The sequence below is a fragment of the Cryptomeria japonica genome, chromosome 5 (assembly GCF_030272615.1).
Source record: "Cryptomeria japonica chromosome 5, Sugi_1.0, whole genome shotgun sequence".
In the NCBI taxonomy this organism is placed as follows: domain Eukaryota; kingdom Viridiplantae; phylum Streptophyta; class Pinopsida; order Cupressales; family Cupressaceae; genus Cryptomeria; species Cryptomeria japonica.
In genome coordinates, this window is record NC_081409.1 from 253,611,241 (window position 1) to 253,629,366 (window position 18,126).

Consider the following 18,126-nt stretch of genomic DNA (forward strand, 5'->3'; position numbering starts at 1 on the left):
CAAGGGTCAAGAGCGAATTTGGCATTTCAGGCATCATCTTACTTTCCAAAAATTGATCAAAAAATTCTCCCAGCAAGAACACCGAATTTCACCCTTAAGCATGTCAATACTTAGTCAAAATTGTGAAGGAAATCCAGTCTACAAGGAATTTCGCCCTGGACCCTCAGCAAGGGTCAGGAGCGAATTTGACATTATCAAGCTCTTGATCTATTTCTTTACCTATTTAACTTAGCCCACTAGACTCCCTTTCCTCATTGACCATGTTCAGCTAACTCAGACTTAGAGACAAACTGGACCTTACCCTAAAAACCCCTATTCAATCTAGACCTAACCTGAGACCCATTTGACTCCACTGAAGGGTTGACCTTATTCCATCAATCTCAAGTCCTCAGGATGATATTTAACAATTTTCCAAAATTTGATGGGACTTAGCTTGAATGATGTCAAAAAAGAACCCCTAAGGTTTAGCCCTAGCCCAGACAGACAACTCACTCATTCAAAACCCTAAAAGCAGAGAGAAGAACAAGCGGAGAGAAAGCAAAACAAACGCAAAAAAGAGGGGGTCCCCATTTTAATGGGGCGATGTGTGAAATGGTCACAACAGTTAGGCATGGTGATAGGCAATACATATGGTTTTCCCTCAGATCCATACACTCTTATTTGAGTGCAATCCGAAAAGTAGTAAAAATCTCCCCAGTTGTGCTCAATTGCGGTGTCTTCGCCATAATCTTTTGGCCTTAAGAATCTCTGAATTTCAGGAGACAAGGCATGATCACAGGGGTATCCCAACAATCTGTATACTGTCTTAACAAAGTACTCCTCGAAATGCCAATACTACTTCTTGTTGTATCTTTGGTCCCATGAAGATATCCATAGTTGCACAGGCTTCCTTATCACAGCCTTATCATATGCCCTGATGCATAACTCATCTAGCCATAGCCCTTTGTCTTGTCCAACATACAACAGCATGTGCATAAGAACATAATAGTACTTGCAATGCACATTAATCACATCTCCTTTCAGTTTTTCTAGTCCATGATTGATGGCATCAACAAGATAAGTAGAACAATCAAATAATCGGGGATCTTTAGATTGCAAATCTACACAGATGACCATGGCCACTATATCCAATCAATCTTCCCCATATCCTTGAGTGCATTGTTCATGGCATGCACACATGGGGTCCACCAAATGTGTCTATAGGCTGCCTCAATGAGTCTCCCTGGTGCTCTACACACATGGGTTGCATCTGTCACTACTTGGACCACATTTTGTGGCCCAACCTCCTCAATAGCCTCCCTACGGACCTGAAACTAGAAATCAGCATCTTTACGATGCCCTGTACAATCAACTACTCTAAGGAAGAATGGGCCCTCTGCACATGTGACCATGACGTTGATGAGTGGACGATGACTAATGTCCATCCACCCATCCATAACTATGTTGCATCTCGATGCCACCCAACATGCCTTCATCTTCTCCATCAAAATATTGATCTTGGAATAGCATTTATCCAAGATTGAGGTCCTCATTTTCGTCTCCCCTGGTGGCACATAAGATGGTCCTCCCTTCGCCACCATAGCCATCATCTCCCTATAATAAGGAGATTGTGTAACATGAAATGGAATGCCATTGGTAAAGAAGAACTCGCCAATGGATTCATCTATCTCATCTCTTAGTTGCACATTAAACATATCAGCAATGGGGTTACTCTGTGGTGTCTGTAACTTACGTTTCCCTGCCCTAGCGACACTAGAAGTGGAAGTGGATGGAGATCCAAACATCATTCCTCCCATCTGTGAAGCGTGAGAAGTATGTGGTGGATTCTGGCTGTGCTAAAGGGCTACCCTATCAAACAAAGTAGTAGGCATTGAAATAATTGTGTCATCTGGAACCCCCCAAAGCCTGTTAAACTTAATTATGTACTGTATATTTTTAGCTTCCTCCAAAAACTTACAATGTCTCACACCTTTTCCTCTCGAAAAAAGAAAGTGTGCATTCACCCTACTAATGCTACCAGACCATTCAGTGTCACAAATGTTGCACTTCCACTTCCTTGTTCCCCCACTTGAATGTGATGTGCCTTGTACTGATATTCTTGAAGCAAACTGTTTGAGAGGAGACTTAGGATCAAAAGACCCCTAGTATACGGTGCCAACAACTCTGAAGGGCAACCTGTACTAGCTGGTACACTCACCATAGAACTAGATTGGACTCTAGGATCAGCCCCATGGTCACCCCCTTCATTTTCAGGTTCATATTCTGAATCATTCTCACTATGAGAATGGATTTCCATCTCATCCTCACTCATGCCTTGGGAGCTCATTGTGAAATAGGCACTGCATTTCACAAAATAAAAATAAAAATAAAATCAGCCTAGTTTAACAATTTTTTTTTTTTCCTATTCATCTCAAAATGAGATTTGATGTTGAATCTTGAGGGCAAAATGATGAATGAATCATTCATCATTTGCCCTCAAGATTCAACATCAAATTTTATTATTTTTATTTTTATTTTTCAATTAAAAAAAATCATAAATTGTAAATTTTATTTTCAAAATTGAAATTTGAAAATTTGAAAATTTCAATTTTGAAAATAAAATTTACAATTTATGATTTTTTTTAATTGAAAAATAAAAATAAAAATAATAAAATTTGATGTTGAATCTTGAGGGCATTCATTCATCATTTTGCCCTCAAGATTCAACATCAAATCTCATTTTGAGATAAATTAAAAAAAAATCATAAAAATAATAAAATTTGATGTTGAATCTTGAGGGCATTCATTCATCATTTTGCCCTCAAGATTCAACATCAAATCTCATTTTGAGATGAATAGGAAAAAAAAATCCAAAAATGACATTGAAAATCAGAAAATAAAACCAAAAAAACAAGAAAAAGATGAAAAACCCTACCTTGTGCTTGAAAAATCTCTCCAAAATGCAGTAGAATCTTCTTCCTCCTCTTCTTCTTGCTTCTTCTAGCTCCTATCACACTTGCAATCACTTTTCTCACCCCTTCAATCAGTCTTCTACAAGTTTTTCCTCCTCTTCAGCTTGCTGGAAAAAAAATCAGTCTTTCAAAATGAGAGTGAAATCAACAAAAAAAACATGGTTTTGTGTTGTTTTGGGGGAAAGGGTGGGGCCCACATCCAATTAGGGTTACCGCTTAACCCCCAAAAAAGTCATATTTTTTTTAATTTTAATTTGAAGCATTGCATTTCCGTGGGGGTGAGGGGAGACACCCAGACGTCTGACGTGGAGACGTCTCCAGCGGCATTTGGGTGGCGGTGGCGGGACAGCGAGGGATGTCACGTCCCCGTCTCCGAGACGTGGCCAAAAAGGAGAGGGGGGGGGGCACGTCCCCGTGGAACATTGCCTTGAAGCAACTAGAAAGTTTATGAGTGTCCTATTCCTACTATCCGTCCACCCATCAGATAAAATGGTGCAGCCATTCCTTTACCAATTCCTCATTTGTTGTTCCACCAGCTAATGTGTGTTTTGGACCTCATCCTGCAATAATGGCCCACTCAACTCATAACGAGTTGGGGACTTGAACCCCTTACCTGAAATGGTCAATCCACTGACCATTTGCTCCCAATATGGACTCTCAACAATACTAAACGGAATATTGTTGTAAAACCAAAATCTAGCCACTGTTGCCTTTGTCTGTCGATGCACTTCCTTATTCCATGAAGTACCTAACATTCCAGATTGTGCCCAGATGTATTGCTACCCACCCCAATATTTCCTAACCCTGTAGAACTGATATCCCTCATTGGGGCTGCCATTGCCTTTGTTGTCCTCTTTTTTTCTACCTTCTTTTGATCAAATTCTGAAAGCCTTGCTTTTGCCTCCCTTTCAACCTATTCACGACATTTGTCACATGGTGTAATATTCAGTCCAGTGATCTTTGCAAGGTGAATTTTGAGTCGGTAAATGCCACCAGTCATTGGCTTCGTGCAATGGTTACAAATAACCTCTCCTGCCACTGCACCTGGTGTGCCATGTTTCCACATAGGATCCCTCTTTCTACCACCACCTCTACTTGTACCACCTCTAGTTGCAGAAGTCATTATCTTTTATAAAAATTCGAAAGGCACCTAGCAAAAGAGACCAAAGTTTATTTAATACCACAAAATAGATTATTGTGGAACCATAGCCAAATAGGTAAAATAGTAAAACTAAATACATTTATAATTGTAAAACTAAATAGTAAAACTAAATACATTTACAATTGTTCACAACTTCACAGTCACACATTCACAGTCAATTTATAATTATAAATACTGTAAAACTAAATACATTTATAATTGTGAAGTTGTGCCTATGAAGTATTTATAATACATATTACATAATACTGTAAAACTAAATATTAATAAATAAATATATAAATAAGTTTTACAGTATTTAGTTTTACATACTGTCATAATACAATATTATTATAAAAACTAAATTTTACATACTGTCATAATACAATATTATTATAAAAACTAAATTTTACATACTGTCATAATACAGTATTTAGTTTTACATAATACAGTATTTATCAAATGTATGCCAAGTTTTACATACTGCCATAATACAATATTTAGTTTTTTCAAGTTTTACTGTAAAAATTTAGTTTTACAATATTATTATAAATAAATAAGTTGTGACAGTATTTAGTTTTACAAATTTATAAATAAATAAGTTGTGACTGTGAAAATAAGAATGCATCTTACTAGGTTCGAATAAATGTAAAAATAAATAAAATTATTAAAATTTAACGAGTTTGAATGCATCTTTCCTGTCAGGCATCGGGCATTTTGAAGGCATTGAGAGTTTTGATGCAAGTTGAAGTCGAGGTTGAAGGCATCGTGAGCAGCAGTCGGCACTGGCAGATGAGGTCAAACAAAACAATAAAATGCGTTTTTTCCCGTCCGCACTTTTATTGCCTTCCACAAAATAATTAGGGTTTCGCGTCACTTTTTCAAGCCGCGATTTTTCATTGCAAACTCGTGATTAAACCTAAAAAATCGCAATTTGAACTGATAAAAACTTGCGATTTTTAAGCAAAAATCACCTGCGATGTTTTCTGAGATTAAGTTGGCTGCCTGTTCGCAACGCGATATATCGCGATTTCAGCGAATTTTTGCCGATTTTTGCATCTTTGATTCATCCAATGGCAGTTGGAGTTGAGAGCTGGGGTTTCATGCAAAGAAAAGATACAAGAGGAAAATATAAGCTTCCATACTCTTAAGGAGAGTGAAGGAAAGGAACCATCCTCCAATGAAGCTAAATTAACTCTGTAAGACACATTGTATGAATGAATCTTAAGGGAAACAAAATTGGTGTCGTCCTATCCCAAGGAGCCTTTCACCAAGTGAACATTGTCATCAAATGTCTATATGTCTCCTTTGGATCTGATTTTGATTCCATACTGCATAAAGGGAGCATTTGGCAGAAGAATACTTCATGATTTTCAGCATAATTTGTTATTGTATTAGCAACATAAGATTCTTTAATTCCATGAAAGAATCTAAGTGAAGATTTGCAGCAGCCAATAGGCCATGCAATTACAGATCAGCTTTTGAATCACTGTGCTCTACTTTGGCATAGTCACAGCCTAGCTAAAAAGCTTCATGGAGTATGAGACAGTAGACACCCTTGTGGGAACAAGATAACTTTACACTTTATCTTGTGTGTATAGTTCAAATTTGTACCTCCTTAGGATCCACCTCTTTGACAAAACTGATGATAAAATTGAAACCTGCCAATCCTTTTAAGCCAGAAGACATATATACATACATACAATGTATTTCTCATCAAATAAATTGAGAGAAATGACTACATACTTGTGACAAGAAAAGCTATAGATTAGGTCCATTACAAGATGTAGATAGAGAACACTTATTTTGTAGTGTTTAATGTGCTATAACATCATTTTTTTCAGATTCTCAAGAAGATTTCTTAAATGACCTTGTTTATTAGCAATATGATTAACCAAGCATTTCTCACTTCAATGCCCTCTTAGATCCAATCAATGAATAGCTTCATTTATCAGTCTGCCACTTTATTGGTCGTGTGAAGAGTCATTTAGTTACAATATTTGATATGCTGTTTGCTCATTGTTCTCAAGTTCATCATTCAACAAAAACATTTCTGGGTTGAATAACATTATAAAAAGATATCTAGCCTTATCTGTGTTTAGACATATCTTTCCTAACTGTTTAGCCTTCGTCTAGCAATGTCAGTGAATAAAAACAATGAACAGAGTTATCAAAGAAAAACAATGAACCACAATATTGGTAATTTTGTGTACTACACTGACAAACTTTAGCTGCTAATATAAGCTCCTGCAGTTCACTGTTTGGATATTGTACCATGATCAGAGTTATCAAAGAAAAACAATGAACCACAATATTGGTAATTTTGTATACTACACTGACAAACTTTAGCTGCTAATATAAGCTCCTGCAGTTCACTGTTTGAATATTGTATCATCTGATTCAAACAAGTGGGACATCTTCAAAAAGAGATCCCTTTTTTTATTTATTCAGAGTACAGAAAGCGGCATACCTTTTGAGAGAAGTTTTCACAAGACAACCATCGAAATCAAAGGCAGCTATCTTTTCTGATGCCCGCAAGCCATCATCCTAATTTATATATATCCACATCACACATTAAATAAAGTGAAAATACTATCACTCCTTGAGGATATCGAAGATGTCCCAAACATTTAAATGTTCTTACATTTATTTATATTTTATCATCTAAACATATGCATCATAAGAAAGTCTTCCATAATGGACACAAATGCTATAATTTTCTATTTTTGCAAATAAGGCTATACATGTCAAGAGGCCACTGAAAACCAGTTATAATTTTTGCATTACAAAACCAACCCAAGACAAGCTCTTAGCTATAAATACAGTTATAAATGTTAAAGGTGGCACATGTATTTTGGGTAGAAGTAATTTTGTGCAATTATTGAAACAAGTCTTGGCCAAATGCAGCAACGATACTTCACTTGGAGACTTTCTTGGCCTGAGTTGACACCATTACTACATCATGCAAGTTCTACATATTGCCTGGACTGATATGCCAAAACAGGCCTGTTCATATTTCTATTTTTTAACATTAGAATCTTCCATACAATTTTTGCTTTTTTAGTCTTCACAAAAGAAAAAGAAAGTCTCTTCAGGGAGCATATTGAATTCAGACCTGGAGTTTCTGCTCTAGGTTTTATACCAGCTATAGCAAGATTACATTTGGACTCAGTATAGCAAATGAAACTTCTTTCAATAGACAGAGAATGGAGCAATTAGCAAGGCATTGAGGAGTTGGGCATGGATGGAAATTATATTGTAACCATGTGGTAGTGCCTGATTAAGAAGGGACTTGACTTGTTGACAGATTTGGTTAGAGTTACTAAAAACTTTGAAAGGGATGCTGTTGGCATGCCAGGTAGATAAAAAAAATTCACAGAATCCCCTAGTGTGAGATTCATTAAAATTATACGTATATTTTAGTTGTACTCTAATTCTAGATAAGAGAGAACTGGTGTGTGTGTGTGTGTGTGTGTATATATATGCACACGAGTGCCCATGCACACACACATATAAGCATGTGCACACGTGCAACACGTATGCACCAACAAACATGCACACACACACACACACACACACACACACAGGTTGTATTACAAAAGGGTTGTGCACTAGACATACATGGACAAAACTAATGGCAAATGCATCATTAATTTTAAAAATTATTAGAACTTGAGTGAAACTTTTAAACTGCACCATGGCATTTCAGTGAAAAAGAATTTCTATCAGAACAATTCTCCTTCACCCCTTCACCCTCCCCCTAAGAAAAACAGAAGAAATCAAAAGGAATATTATATTTCAAAAATTTAATTGAAATGAATAAACATATTACCTCTCCAAGGACAATAACTGTTTGAAATGCCTTCCATTTCAGGGGTAGAATGGCATCCTGTTGCAACAGTAAAAAGATAGAATGCTTAAGCCATAAATTGGAAAGCAAATATACTTGACATTGGTCTAAGAGTAATTTCTCATCAAGTCCATGACAGAAAAATGCCTAGAACAATTTAAAATCATACATTTATTAACACTGCAAATAATGATGGAAGCCAAAAGTTCATTACTCCATTCCTTTTCTAAATAATCATTAAAATATTGAATATAATTAGAATAAGAGACTAAATAAACCACCTTATATCTACCATTAAGCTCCAAAGGAGAAAATAAATTCCAAAAATCTTCATCATTGTGTCCAGACAACTGCATCAGAAATTGTAATGATTAGTTCTAAAATCACAAGAGTAAATATAGATACTAATTAGATATTAATGATCTGCATTTTATTTTATATCACAATACAACCAACAACATAGGAATGCAGATCAGAAGCCCATCTATGAACTAATTGTGAACTAATACTAATAAGCTATTTTGAAATGATATGACAATACTATTATGCTAATAGCTAAGTTACTGGGTTCGGCAGCTTGAGGCCGGAACCAAGGCCGGTTTCCATCCAAGTCCGGATCCAGTCTGGTCTGGCCCTAGAATCGTCCCAGATTCAACGGAATCCCTGAAACTAAAAAAAACACGTTTTCTTCCTACATCCATCAGTCTTTTTCCTCCATACGTTCGTTTTCTTCCTCTATTCATTCATCTGCTTCCTCCATTGACTCAAATGCCTTTGCCTCCACTTGATTAATAGTAGCAATTCACATATATTTATTTTAAGTTGCCTGTCTTTCACGATTCTGAGATTATTAATGCTAGTTAAAATTATAATTACTTTTTTTGTTTAAGGAGGCAATTTTTGCTTTGTGTTTAATTTAATAATTTATTAAATGTTAAAATATATTAATACATTAATATTTTTATTACTTATTTTAAATTTATTACTTATGATTTAAGATATATAAATAATATTATTTTATTACTTGTGGCTCGAGAGTGAGCGAAGGGCAGAGGCTTCTGCAAATTAAATCGCAGTCACTTTTCGACAATTTTACCATTTGCCACGAAGGCATCCAAGATCCCACTCGATCAAAAATCTGGCAATGGGTTGGCAAATAGATCACGTAACAACTAGCAAGGATGGCAGAATAACAAAGGTTTTAGAGGAGAGCAAAATGTCACGAAAGGGACAAAAAAAGTGATGGGTTGGCAAGAAACCAAAGGGAAAAATGTTGCGTGGCAGAAAGATACCTACCAGAGTGGGAACATTGCATCCTCAGCCAAAGGTACTGCTAGGGCTGCATTTGGCGAAAGTACTAATGGGACATACAAAGCGCAAGGGAGAGGAGAAGGAAAACGATCAAGGAAAGGAGTTAACCCTAATCCACCATTACACCTAAACTTATAACATTGGAATGAAAGGCATGGAAGAAATGTGAAGATAGTAGCAAAGGAGAATGGTTTACGGCACCTGGAAACAAGAGCAAGACAATGGTCATCTCATCAAAAACCCTAAAACCAATATGGGATCACTTCAAGGACTGTGGCTTCTCTGTGAAATGGATGGGCATGAGCAACCCAACAAAGAAGATTTTCAACTGGTGGATGGAGCAATTCAATGGCCGAGTAAGTGCCAGAGCCCTTCCTGGAGGTTACTTTCTCATAGCTTGCATAGATCAATATCTTAAGAAAGAGATCTTGTTCGGAAAACCTTTATTCTTTGAAAGCTTTTGTTTTTATCGAGTAGATGGAGCCAAATTTTAACCCCGTCAATCATAAACCTAAAAGATTTCCCAAATGGATCAAAATGAAAAATCCGCCAACCGAATATTGAAACCTAATAGCCCTAGAAAAGATTGGGGAGGCACTATGATCTTTTATTGGAATAGAAGAAAACTTTTTCTTTGCGAAACCAAATGCACAGGCGAGAATACTAGTAGATATAGATATGGACTTCCACTTTCTAGATAACCTAGAAATTATCACTGAGAAAGGAAGATGGGCATAGAAGGTGGAAGTGGATATTAGTGAGAGAGGGGGCATTTGCATGTTGGGTCTAGGATATACTGCAAGCTTCTCTAAGACTTCAAAAGAAAACACTAGAAATGAACCAACATCCCCTATTCCGACAACCCATACCAAAGGCAAGGAGATAAATAAAACAATACAAGCATATATTCATGTAGAAACAGGATTAGAAGGAGAAATAATGGATCTAGGAACCAATATTGGGGGTTTAAAGGAGGGGGAGACAACAATGCGAGTAGGAGAGGAAAATGTGATTGGAAAGGTCCCCTCCAACTCTGAAGCAATTAAAGCAGAGTCAAGATAAGCTAACACTTCTTATGATCAAAACAGAGGGGCTATGGAAAGAAATTGACAGGCAGCTATCATTGTTAGCCCCAAATACTATGACAACAAGAAATAACAATAAGGAGGAGTTGAGAAATGAAAGGGCTCAACCAGAACTAGAACCCCAAAAACAGAATCTAACAAAGAACAAGAAGTTTCCACAAAATGGGGAAATCCCTAAAACACATGAGGGAATACGGGACTCCCAAGTAGGCAGAACAGAGGAAGCTTACAAGATATCACCTCAAGATGGTATAGAGATAGAGGGAAGGGACTCCTCCAAACTAGAAGAGATATCAAAGAATCAACAAGAGAAAATAGGAGAAGAAGCAAAGACACAGGAGGAGATCAATTCCACCATGAAGTTGGAAGCGATGTGTGAATTCTTAGGTATATCTCAAATAGAAGAGCCAAAGGATGAATCAACAATTAAGGAAAAGCAAGCCCTGGTTAAGAAAATCTTGGATATGGATGAATTGGAGGAGGTAGAACAAGAATCCTCATTTGGAGATTTGGAAATTCAAGAGGATAAAGAAGAACAGATGGATAGCTGCCTTGGGCTATACCAAAACTTGCCAAACAAGAGCAAACCTGATTGTGGTAAACCAACAAGGAACAAGAGAGGAAGGAAATCCCTTTCAGAGCTGAAAACAAGGGATGGGGATCCAAAGGATCAGACAAAAATAACAACACTATTTATAACAAGGGAAAAACCCTTCCCAAGGATCCATGATTAGAGACAAGAAACCAGCATGGAGACAAGAAAACATGTCGGTGAGAGACAAAAACTATTTTAACTTAATTGAATGCTAGTGGGGGGAAGAACATGATGTTGGATCAATGCTCCTCTGCTTTGTGGCCAAGTTGAAGGCAATCAAATAGACGCTCTTGAAATGGAACAAAGAATACTTTTAGGAATATTTTCAAAGAGAAAGAGGGATTAGAAAATGAATTACAAGACCTAAATGAACAAGTTATACAGCATAGGATGGAGCATGAGAAATTCTTGAAGAAGTTGCTACAAGGAAATGAAGCAGTGCTTGCTAAAGAAGAAACATTTTGGAGACAAAAGTTGGAGACGTGGTTGGCAGAAGGAGATAAGAATTCTAAATTCTTCCACAATGCCACTAAACAAAAAAGAAATGTGAATAGGATTATCAGACTAAAAAAAGAGGATGAGCTTACATGGAAGATCCAAAAGAAATTTCTAAGAATGCAGTTTCCTACTTCCAAAACATTCTTAATAACTAGGAAGGTTCAAATTGGAGGAATTAACAAGAATTCTTGAAGAATATCCTAAGATTGGTGTAAGAGGTTCAAAACAAAATGTTATCAAGAAAATTCTCTAGAGAAGAAGTGGAGGCAGCTCTAAAGCAATTACATCCTAATAAAGCCCCAAGCCCTTATAGATTCTCAACCAAATTCTTCCAGAAATGTTGGCATATACTGGTTAATGACCTAGTTGAGGCTATTGAAGCGGCTAGGAAGTTAGGGAGATTCTTGAAGGAAATTAATAACACTTTCATATCCCTCATCCCCAAGAAAGAGAATGCAACAATTCTAGATGAATTCAGACCCATTTCTCTCTACAACACCATCTACAAAATAATGGCTAAGGCAACACCAAATAGGCTAAAGCAAATTCTCCCACATATCATCTCCAAAGAGAAAACTGGCTTTGTCCCTAGGAGATCAATATTAGATGAAGTATTCATTGCACAGGAAGCTATTCATTCCAATTTAGAATAACAAAATGCCTAGTATGCTCATCAAGCTAGATATTACAAGGCCAATGATAAGGTAGACTAGAGATTCTTGTGTAAATGTCTTGAGGCTTTTGGTTTTAGCAAATCATTGGTGAATTGGGTGTTTTATTGCATATCAAGACCCAAATTCTCAATTGTAATCAATGGCACCCCAAAAGGTTTCTTTCAAGTTTCAAGAGGCCCGAGACAAGGGAATCCTCTATGCCCTTTTTGTTCATAATAATGGCAGAAGTATTAGGGAGAACATTCAAAATATCACAAGAGAATGGATGGATTGAAGGAGTGAAGATCACAAATGGGATGGATGCCATCACTCGTTAGCAGTTTGTTGATGACACTATGCTTTTTTAGGCAAGTAAGAAGAGGGAAGACAATATGCATTGGCTTCAAGACAAATGATTAGTCATGAGAAATCAAAAGTAGTCTTCTTAGTGGAACCCAGGAAGGAAATAAAAATTTTAAACATATTGGGCTTTAGAGCAAGTAAACTACCTTGCATTTATCTGGGATTACCTTTGGACAAGGGACTCCGCTCTTCTAAACTATGGGATCCATTGAAGGAAAAAATGGAAAAACGTCTATCTTCTTGGAAAGGCAAGTGGCTTTCTTAGGCTCAGGGATTAGTAATGTTGAAAGCAGTGATTTCAGCCTTCCCCATCTACCTACTTTCTTGCCTTTCTCTCACAACAGATGCAAACACAAAGTTAACACAGATTATGAGGAAATTTTATTGGCAAGGATTAGCTGAAAAGAAGAAAATGGCTATGATCTCCTAGAATAATATCTGCAGGCCCAAGGAGGTTGGTGGTGTTAGGCTCAAGAATTAGTTATGGCGAAACAGGGCATTGGGGGAAAAACTTGTGTGGAGAATGTATAAGGAGCCACACCTGAAGTGGGTCAAAATTCTCAGGACAAATATTTAAAGAGCATCGAACCCAATGGTATCTTTAGAACCTCGAATCCACCTAAAGGGTCTAAAGTATGGAACTTCATTTTGAGTTGTAGATCAATAATAACTGATCACCTATCTTGGGATATCTTGGATGGTAGAGTTGCACTCTTCTGGGAAGACTCATGGGGAGGATTCCTTGCTATAGACAACATAATGGACATAGCAAGGATCAAAGAGCTGACTAAGCAGTTTTGAGGGTCTAAAGTCAAGGATTACATGGAAATAGATGAACACCAACCATACTGCGGATGGAAATGGAAGAACATGGTGGGGCTCACCCTGTCGGCTAATGAGATTGACCAATTGAATCAAATACTTAAGGATAGAGTTTTGGCCTTCAGACGGGGGCGAGATAAATTAGTATGGATTGGGTTAAAAACAAGTAAATATAATACAAAAGACGGATACAAAACCATCATCCAAAGGATGCAATTTCAAAATACAAAACTGCCATTGAATCTTTGTTGGAGTAAGCTATGCATGCCCAAAGCTAGAGTGTTTGCATTGGCGGCTCTGCAAGGAAGAATACTGACAGCAGAATGGTTCCGAAAGATTGGGTTTGCAAGACTCTCAAGGTGTGCCCTGAAGAGCACGCGGTTATATTGAGGGGGAGGTGAATCAGTATAACAATAAATTTTACCAATTTCAACTTTATCAATCACAATAACATTATTCACTAACTTTAATCAATCATGCATACAAGAAGAACACAATATTTACGTGGAAACCTTGATGGGAAAAACCACGACAATTTAATGCTTTTATATATTTCTTCTTTTAGAATGTTTGTAGGCACCAACCTACTAAAGGCACCAACCCCTAAGTTTGTTTGTAGTTTGTTTGTGAGCACCAACGCACTGGAAGCACCAACTCCCACTTCTAAATTTGTGAGCACCAACCCACTAGAGACACCAATCCCCACAATTTGTAGGCACCAACCTACTGGAGACACCAACCCCACTGCTAAGCACCAACTTCCAAATCATAGTTCCACCTTCAATATATTGCTTCTTCAACGGATTATCGATAACTTAAATTGCTATCTCAAAAGATCTCTTTGAATATGATGTATTCTACCTTCAAGTCTTCTCACAAGTCTGATTACAACTATGCATAATCTTCTTTCACAAGACAATCATAAATATCTCACTATCTTTCTTCAAAATCTTCTCTTACACATCACATATGTTCTTCATATATATCTGCCTTTATACTTTATACATGGGCTGCATATATTCTTCAATATGAATCTGAATCACAGTTCATATTTCTGCCCCTTCTTTCAAAAATAAAACATTACTTTCTTTCCTGTGCAGATCTGATATATCTTTTACTTCACACACTCACACCATACTACACACCACTTCTCCATTTCTAATCTTCATATATATGCCTTTACTTCCAAGAGTCTTACTCTTTGGATTGAAGAGACATGTCTTCCCATAAACATTCCCTTTCAAGTCAAATTAATATCTTGTTTTCAATCGCACTCTTTACTTTTTGAATTGCTGACTTAATTTTATAATGTCCCCTACCTAATTATCATAATTATCTATTTCAATATGCAAAAATTGATTGAGAGACTAATCATGAAGCCGGTCATTGATATTCTTCAACTTATTAGTTATTAACAAGTGCTTATTTATTTTCCTCATTAGATGATTAATTTCATTATTCATAGCTCTTACTATAGATATCAGACCCTGCTACTACTTCAGTTTAAGGGAGAAGGGTTTATGTATGTTACCAAAGTGCTTAGAGACCAAATACAATAGCTTCCCTCAAAGTTTACAGATTCAAGCCCTTACCTATCTTGGGTCTATACCCTCAAGGCTTATAGGTCGCTGATCCCCACCCTATCTTGGGACTTAACCTATTGCTTGGATTTAGACTACCCCTCTTTGGAACATCTCATTCCCATCTTCTTATATAATAACATGATTTAGACTATAAGTATACTAATTTCTTATGTATTATGGATATATATGAAATTAAGTATGACTGTCATACATATTGCAGTCCATATTAATATTACTATTAATTCTACACAAGAACATTATCGAGCTTCATATATTAAGCATACTTATTAAACACATTCCCATGCATACCACCAAGAACAAGGATGTTACTGCCTCTAACTTAATAACGGTTCTGATCTGATCCATGTTGATGTTGGAAATAAGCCACACCCGGACCGACGATGGACTGGTCCAAGAGGGGCCAGTAGCTCAGTGGTAGAGCACTCCAGCAGTGTATGGAAGGTCCTAGGTTCGAGTCCTAGCTGGTCCATGTCTCAACATGGTATCAGAGCCAGGTCCAGGCTAGGAGCCCCAAGCACACATGAGGTGTGGCTTTAGGGGGGGTGTTGGTGTTGGAAATAAGCCACACCCGGACCGACGATGGACTGGTCCAAGAGGGGCCAGTAGCTCAGTGGTAGAGCACTCCAGCAGTGTATGGAAGGTCCTAGGTTCGAGTCCTAGCTGGTCCATGTCTCAACATGGTATCAGAGCCAGGTCCAGGCTAGGAGCCCCAAGCACACATGAGGTGTGGCTTAAGGGGGGGTGTTGGTGTTGGAAATAAGCCACACCCGAACCGACGATGGACTGGTCCAAGAGGGGCCAGTAGCTCAGTGGTAGAGCACTCCAGCAGCGTATGGAAGGTCCTAGGTTCGAGTCCTAGCTGGTCCATAATGTCACACCTCTTCATAATGCATGCCCTTTGGCAAGAGACACACCTTTAGCACCTTTTGAAAGAGTGCAAATCTTCATTATTTCTGCCCTTTGAAAGGGACATAACCTTTCATAATCAGATATGCACTTCTTATTTAAATCAGATGTGCACTTCTGATTTCCAAATAATCCCCCTCTCAAAAGAGGTTCTCTTCTCCCTTTAATATCTCATTGTTGAGGGAGTCACAACTTTTCCTTCCATGTCTTTTGACCATTCATTAAGTTAATTAAATTTTAATTAATTATATTTAATTATATTCTTTTATTTTTTATTTAATTTTTAATATTTAAATTTTATTATTATTATTTATTACTAAATTCTATTTCAAAGTGGGGACATTACAGATTTGAAGCAGTTATTAGGGAGGAGATGCTGAACGTGGTGGATGTCGATCAACCTAGGCCTAGCCAAAGAGATGCGGAGAAACTGACAAAATCTGCTCATGCGGTAAAGGGGAAGGCACCTGAAACTGATTAATCTCTCTTTTGTTTCTGATATCCCTTAGCTACTGTAAGTGGATCAGTAGGTATATGTTATATGACGAGTATGTTTTGGGTAGATGCCAGTCATAGCTATAGTTGGCCATAAACTTGTATCTAGAATGACTATTATGGCCCCTTGCTGTAATGAAGGATTTTTGTTGCAGAGACAAGTTTTGATATGGGGGGGTTGTTGATATCAAGAAATTTTGGTATAGCATGATGGGAACCTAGTGCATGGCAATGCACGGCACAGATACCCTACTTGTAACTTTGTAAAATCTCCTTTTAATATTAATAAAAACTCTTTCGTGGCTCTGCCACGCTTTATCGAGCCAAAAAAAATATTATTTTATTACTTATTTTAAATTTATTATTTATAATCTAAGATATATATATAAATATATATATAAATAACTATATAAATAACCATATATATGTACGGGCGTACCCATACCAAAGGGGAAAAAAAATGTCGTACCCGCAAATCCATACCCATATCCGTACCCAAATCAGTAACTTAGGCTAATAGCTATCTTTAGCATGACAATTTATACACAAGTCTCCATTTGAAAAATTGCTCACTTGCATCAAAACAAAGACTCTGTATAAGTATTCTATGTTATTATTCAGGATCTATTTACCAGTGATAAAAATGTCCTACCAAACAGTAAGCCCTACGAAAGCTCATTTCCAACTGAATCATTACAACCAAAAGAGTTTTATGATGACAAATTTGAGACTAATCTCTCATCAATGTGGTATACATAAATATTGCTATTAAAGCACAAACCCTACAACATTTGAAAATCAAAGCACAAATATGGTTTCTATTAGGTTTTAAAAGGCAAACGTAGAGATGATGGCTTCAAACACTTTTAAAAGGAAAACCACCACATATGATTTCTATGGCATGGAAGTCAGGACAAATACTCTAGCTTAAGTACAACACCTTATTAGAGCTCTCAAAATCCATACGTATTAATATAGCAAATATATAATGGTTGAGGGCTACCATCGTGATGTCAAAAATTGCTTGTCAAAAAGTTGACTTTGCAATATTAAATTTTATCATTAAAATAGATTTACAAAATGTTTCAAACTTTTTACATGAAGCAGCCACAAGGAGGAAATTCATAAAGCTTCAAAATGACTGCAAGGCTATACTTAGTGATTTTGACTCAAAACCCACTTTTCATCGGTGCATGTGCTGACAAGAATTGAATAATTTCATTTGATGACACGAAATTAATTATAAGAGATGTAAAGAGCTATTATAAATTTAATATTTCAGCAGTAAATAAGAAAATTATACTGTCTCAGGTCAACTCCTAAAACTTAAGCTCGTATATAATAGGTGTGATAATCTGAATTATATTTATTTTTAAAAAGGTAGTTTTTTAGGAGAACGCCAAGCAAGACACTAATTTATTGAATGAGACCACTTGTGCAAGAATTCCACAAGTGGATTATTTTTTCATTTACCATATATATTGTATAAAGTTAATTGGGTTCATAGTTTGCATAATTAATGTAACCTAGCATGCAGGCAAGGGGGTGGTGCTTGATGCCAAAGTGAACCCACCCTACCTAGACTAAGGCAAGTGAGACTATTGTCTCATTGATTTGTCTACATCTAAGTGTGAATCAATTGTATAAAACGGGTGCTTTTTGTCTCTGTTGTTGATAGTGAGCTACAAGAATAAAGTAATCATCTTTGTGAGTCTAGAAGTCCCACATACACATTTATCTCTAAAGATATCATCCTAAAGAAAAAGGACCAAGCACCTCTAATCAAGGTACCAAAAGAAAACAGATAGAGAACCACAAAAGTCCCTATACAAACAAAGGTATCTCCTTTGGATGT

General features: G+C 36.8%; 1 protein-coding gene across 2 annotated transcripts in view; it reads right to left on the reverse strand.

The window, feature by feature from the left end:
• Positions 1–18,126, reverse strand: part of LOC131027770 (polynucleotide 3'-phosphatase ZDP) — a 158,151-nt gene that overhangs the window by 115,325 nt on the left and 24,700 nt on the right. For both annotated transcript variants that reach the window (XM_057957853.2, XM_057957854.2), the window contains exons 4-6: positions 8,221–8,289; positions 7,922–7,978; positions 6,560–6,636 (exon numbers count right to left, since the gene is read on the reverse strand). In XM_057957853.2, the coding sequence (XP_057813836.2) occupies positions 6,560–6,636; positions 7,922–7,978; positions 8,221–8,289 (203 nt within the window). The remainder of the gene's footprint in view (positions 1–6,559; positions 6,637–7,921; positions 7,979–8,220; positions 8,290–18,126) is intronic.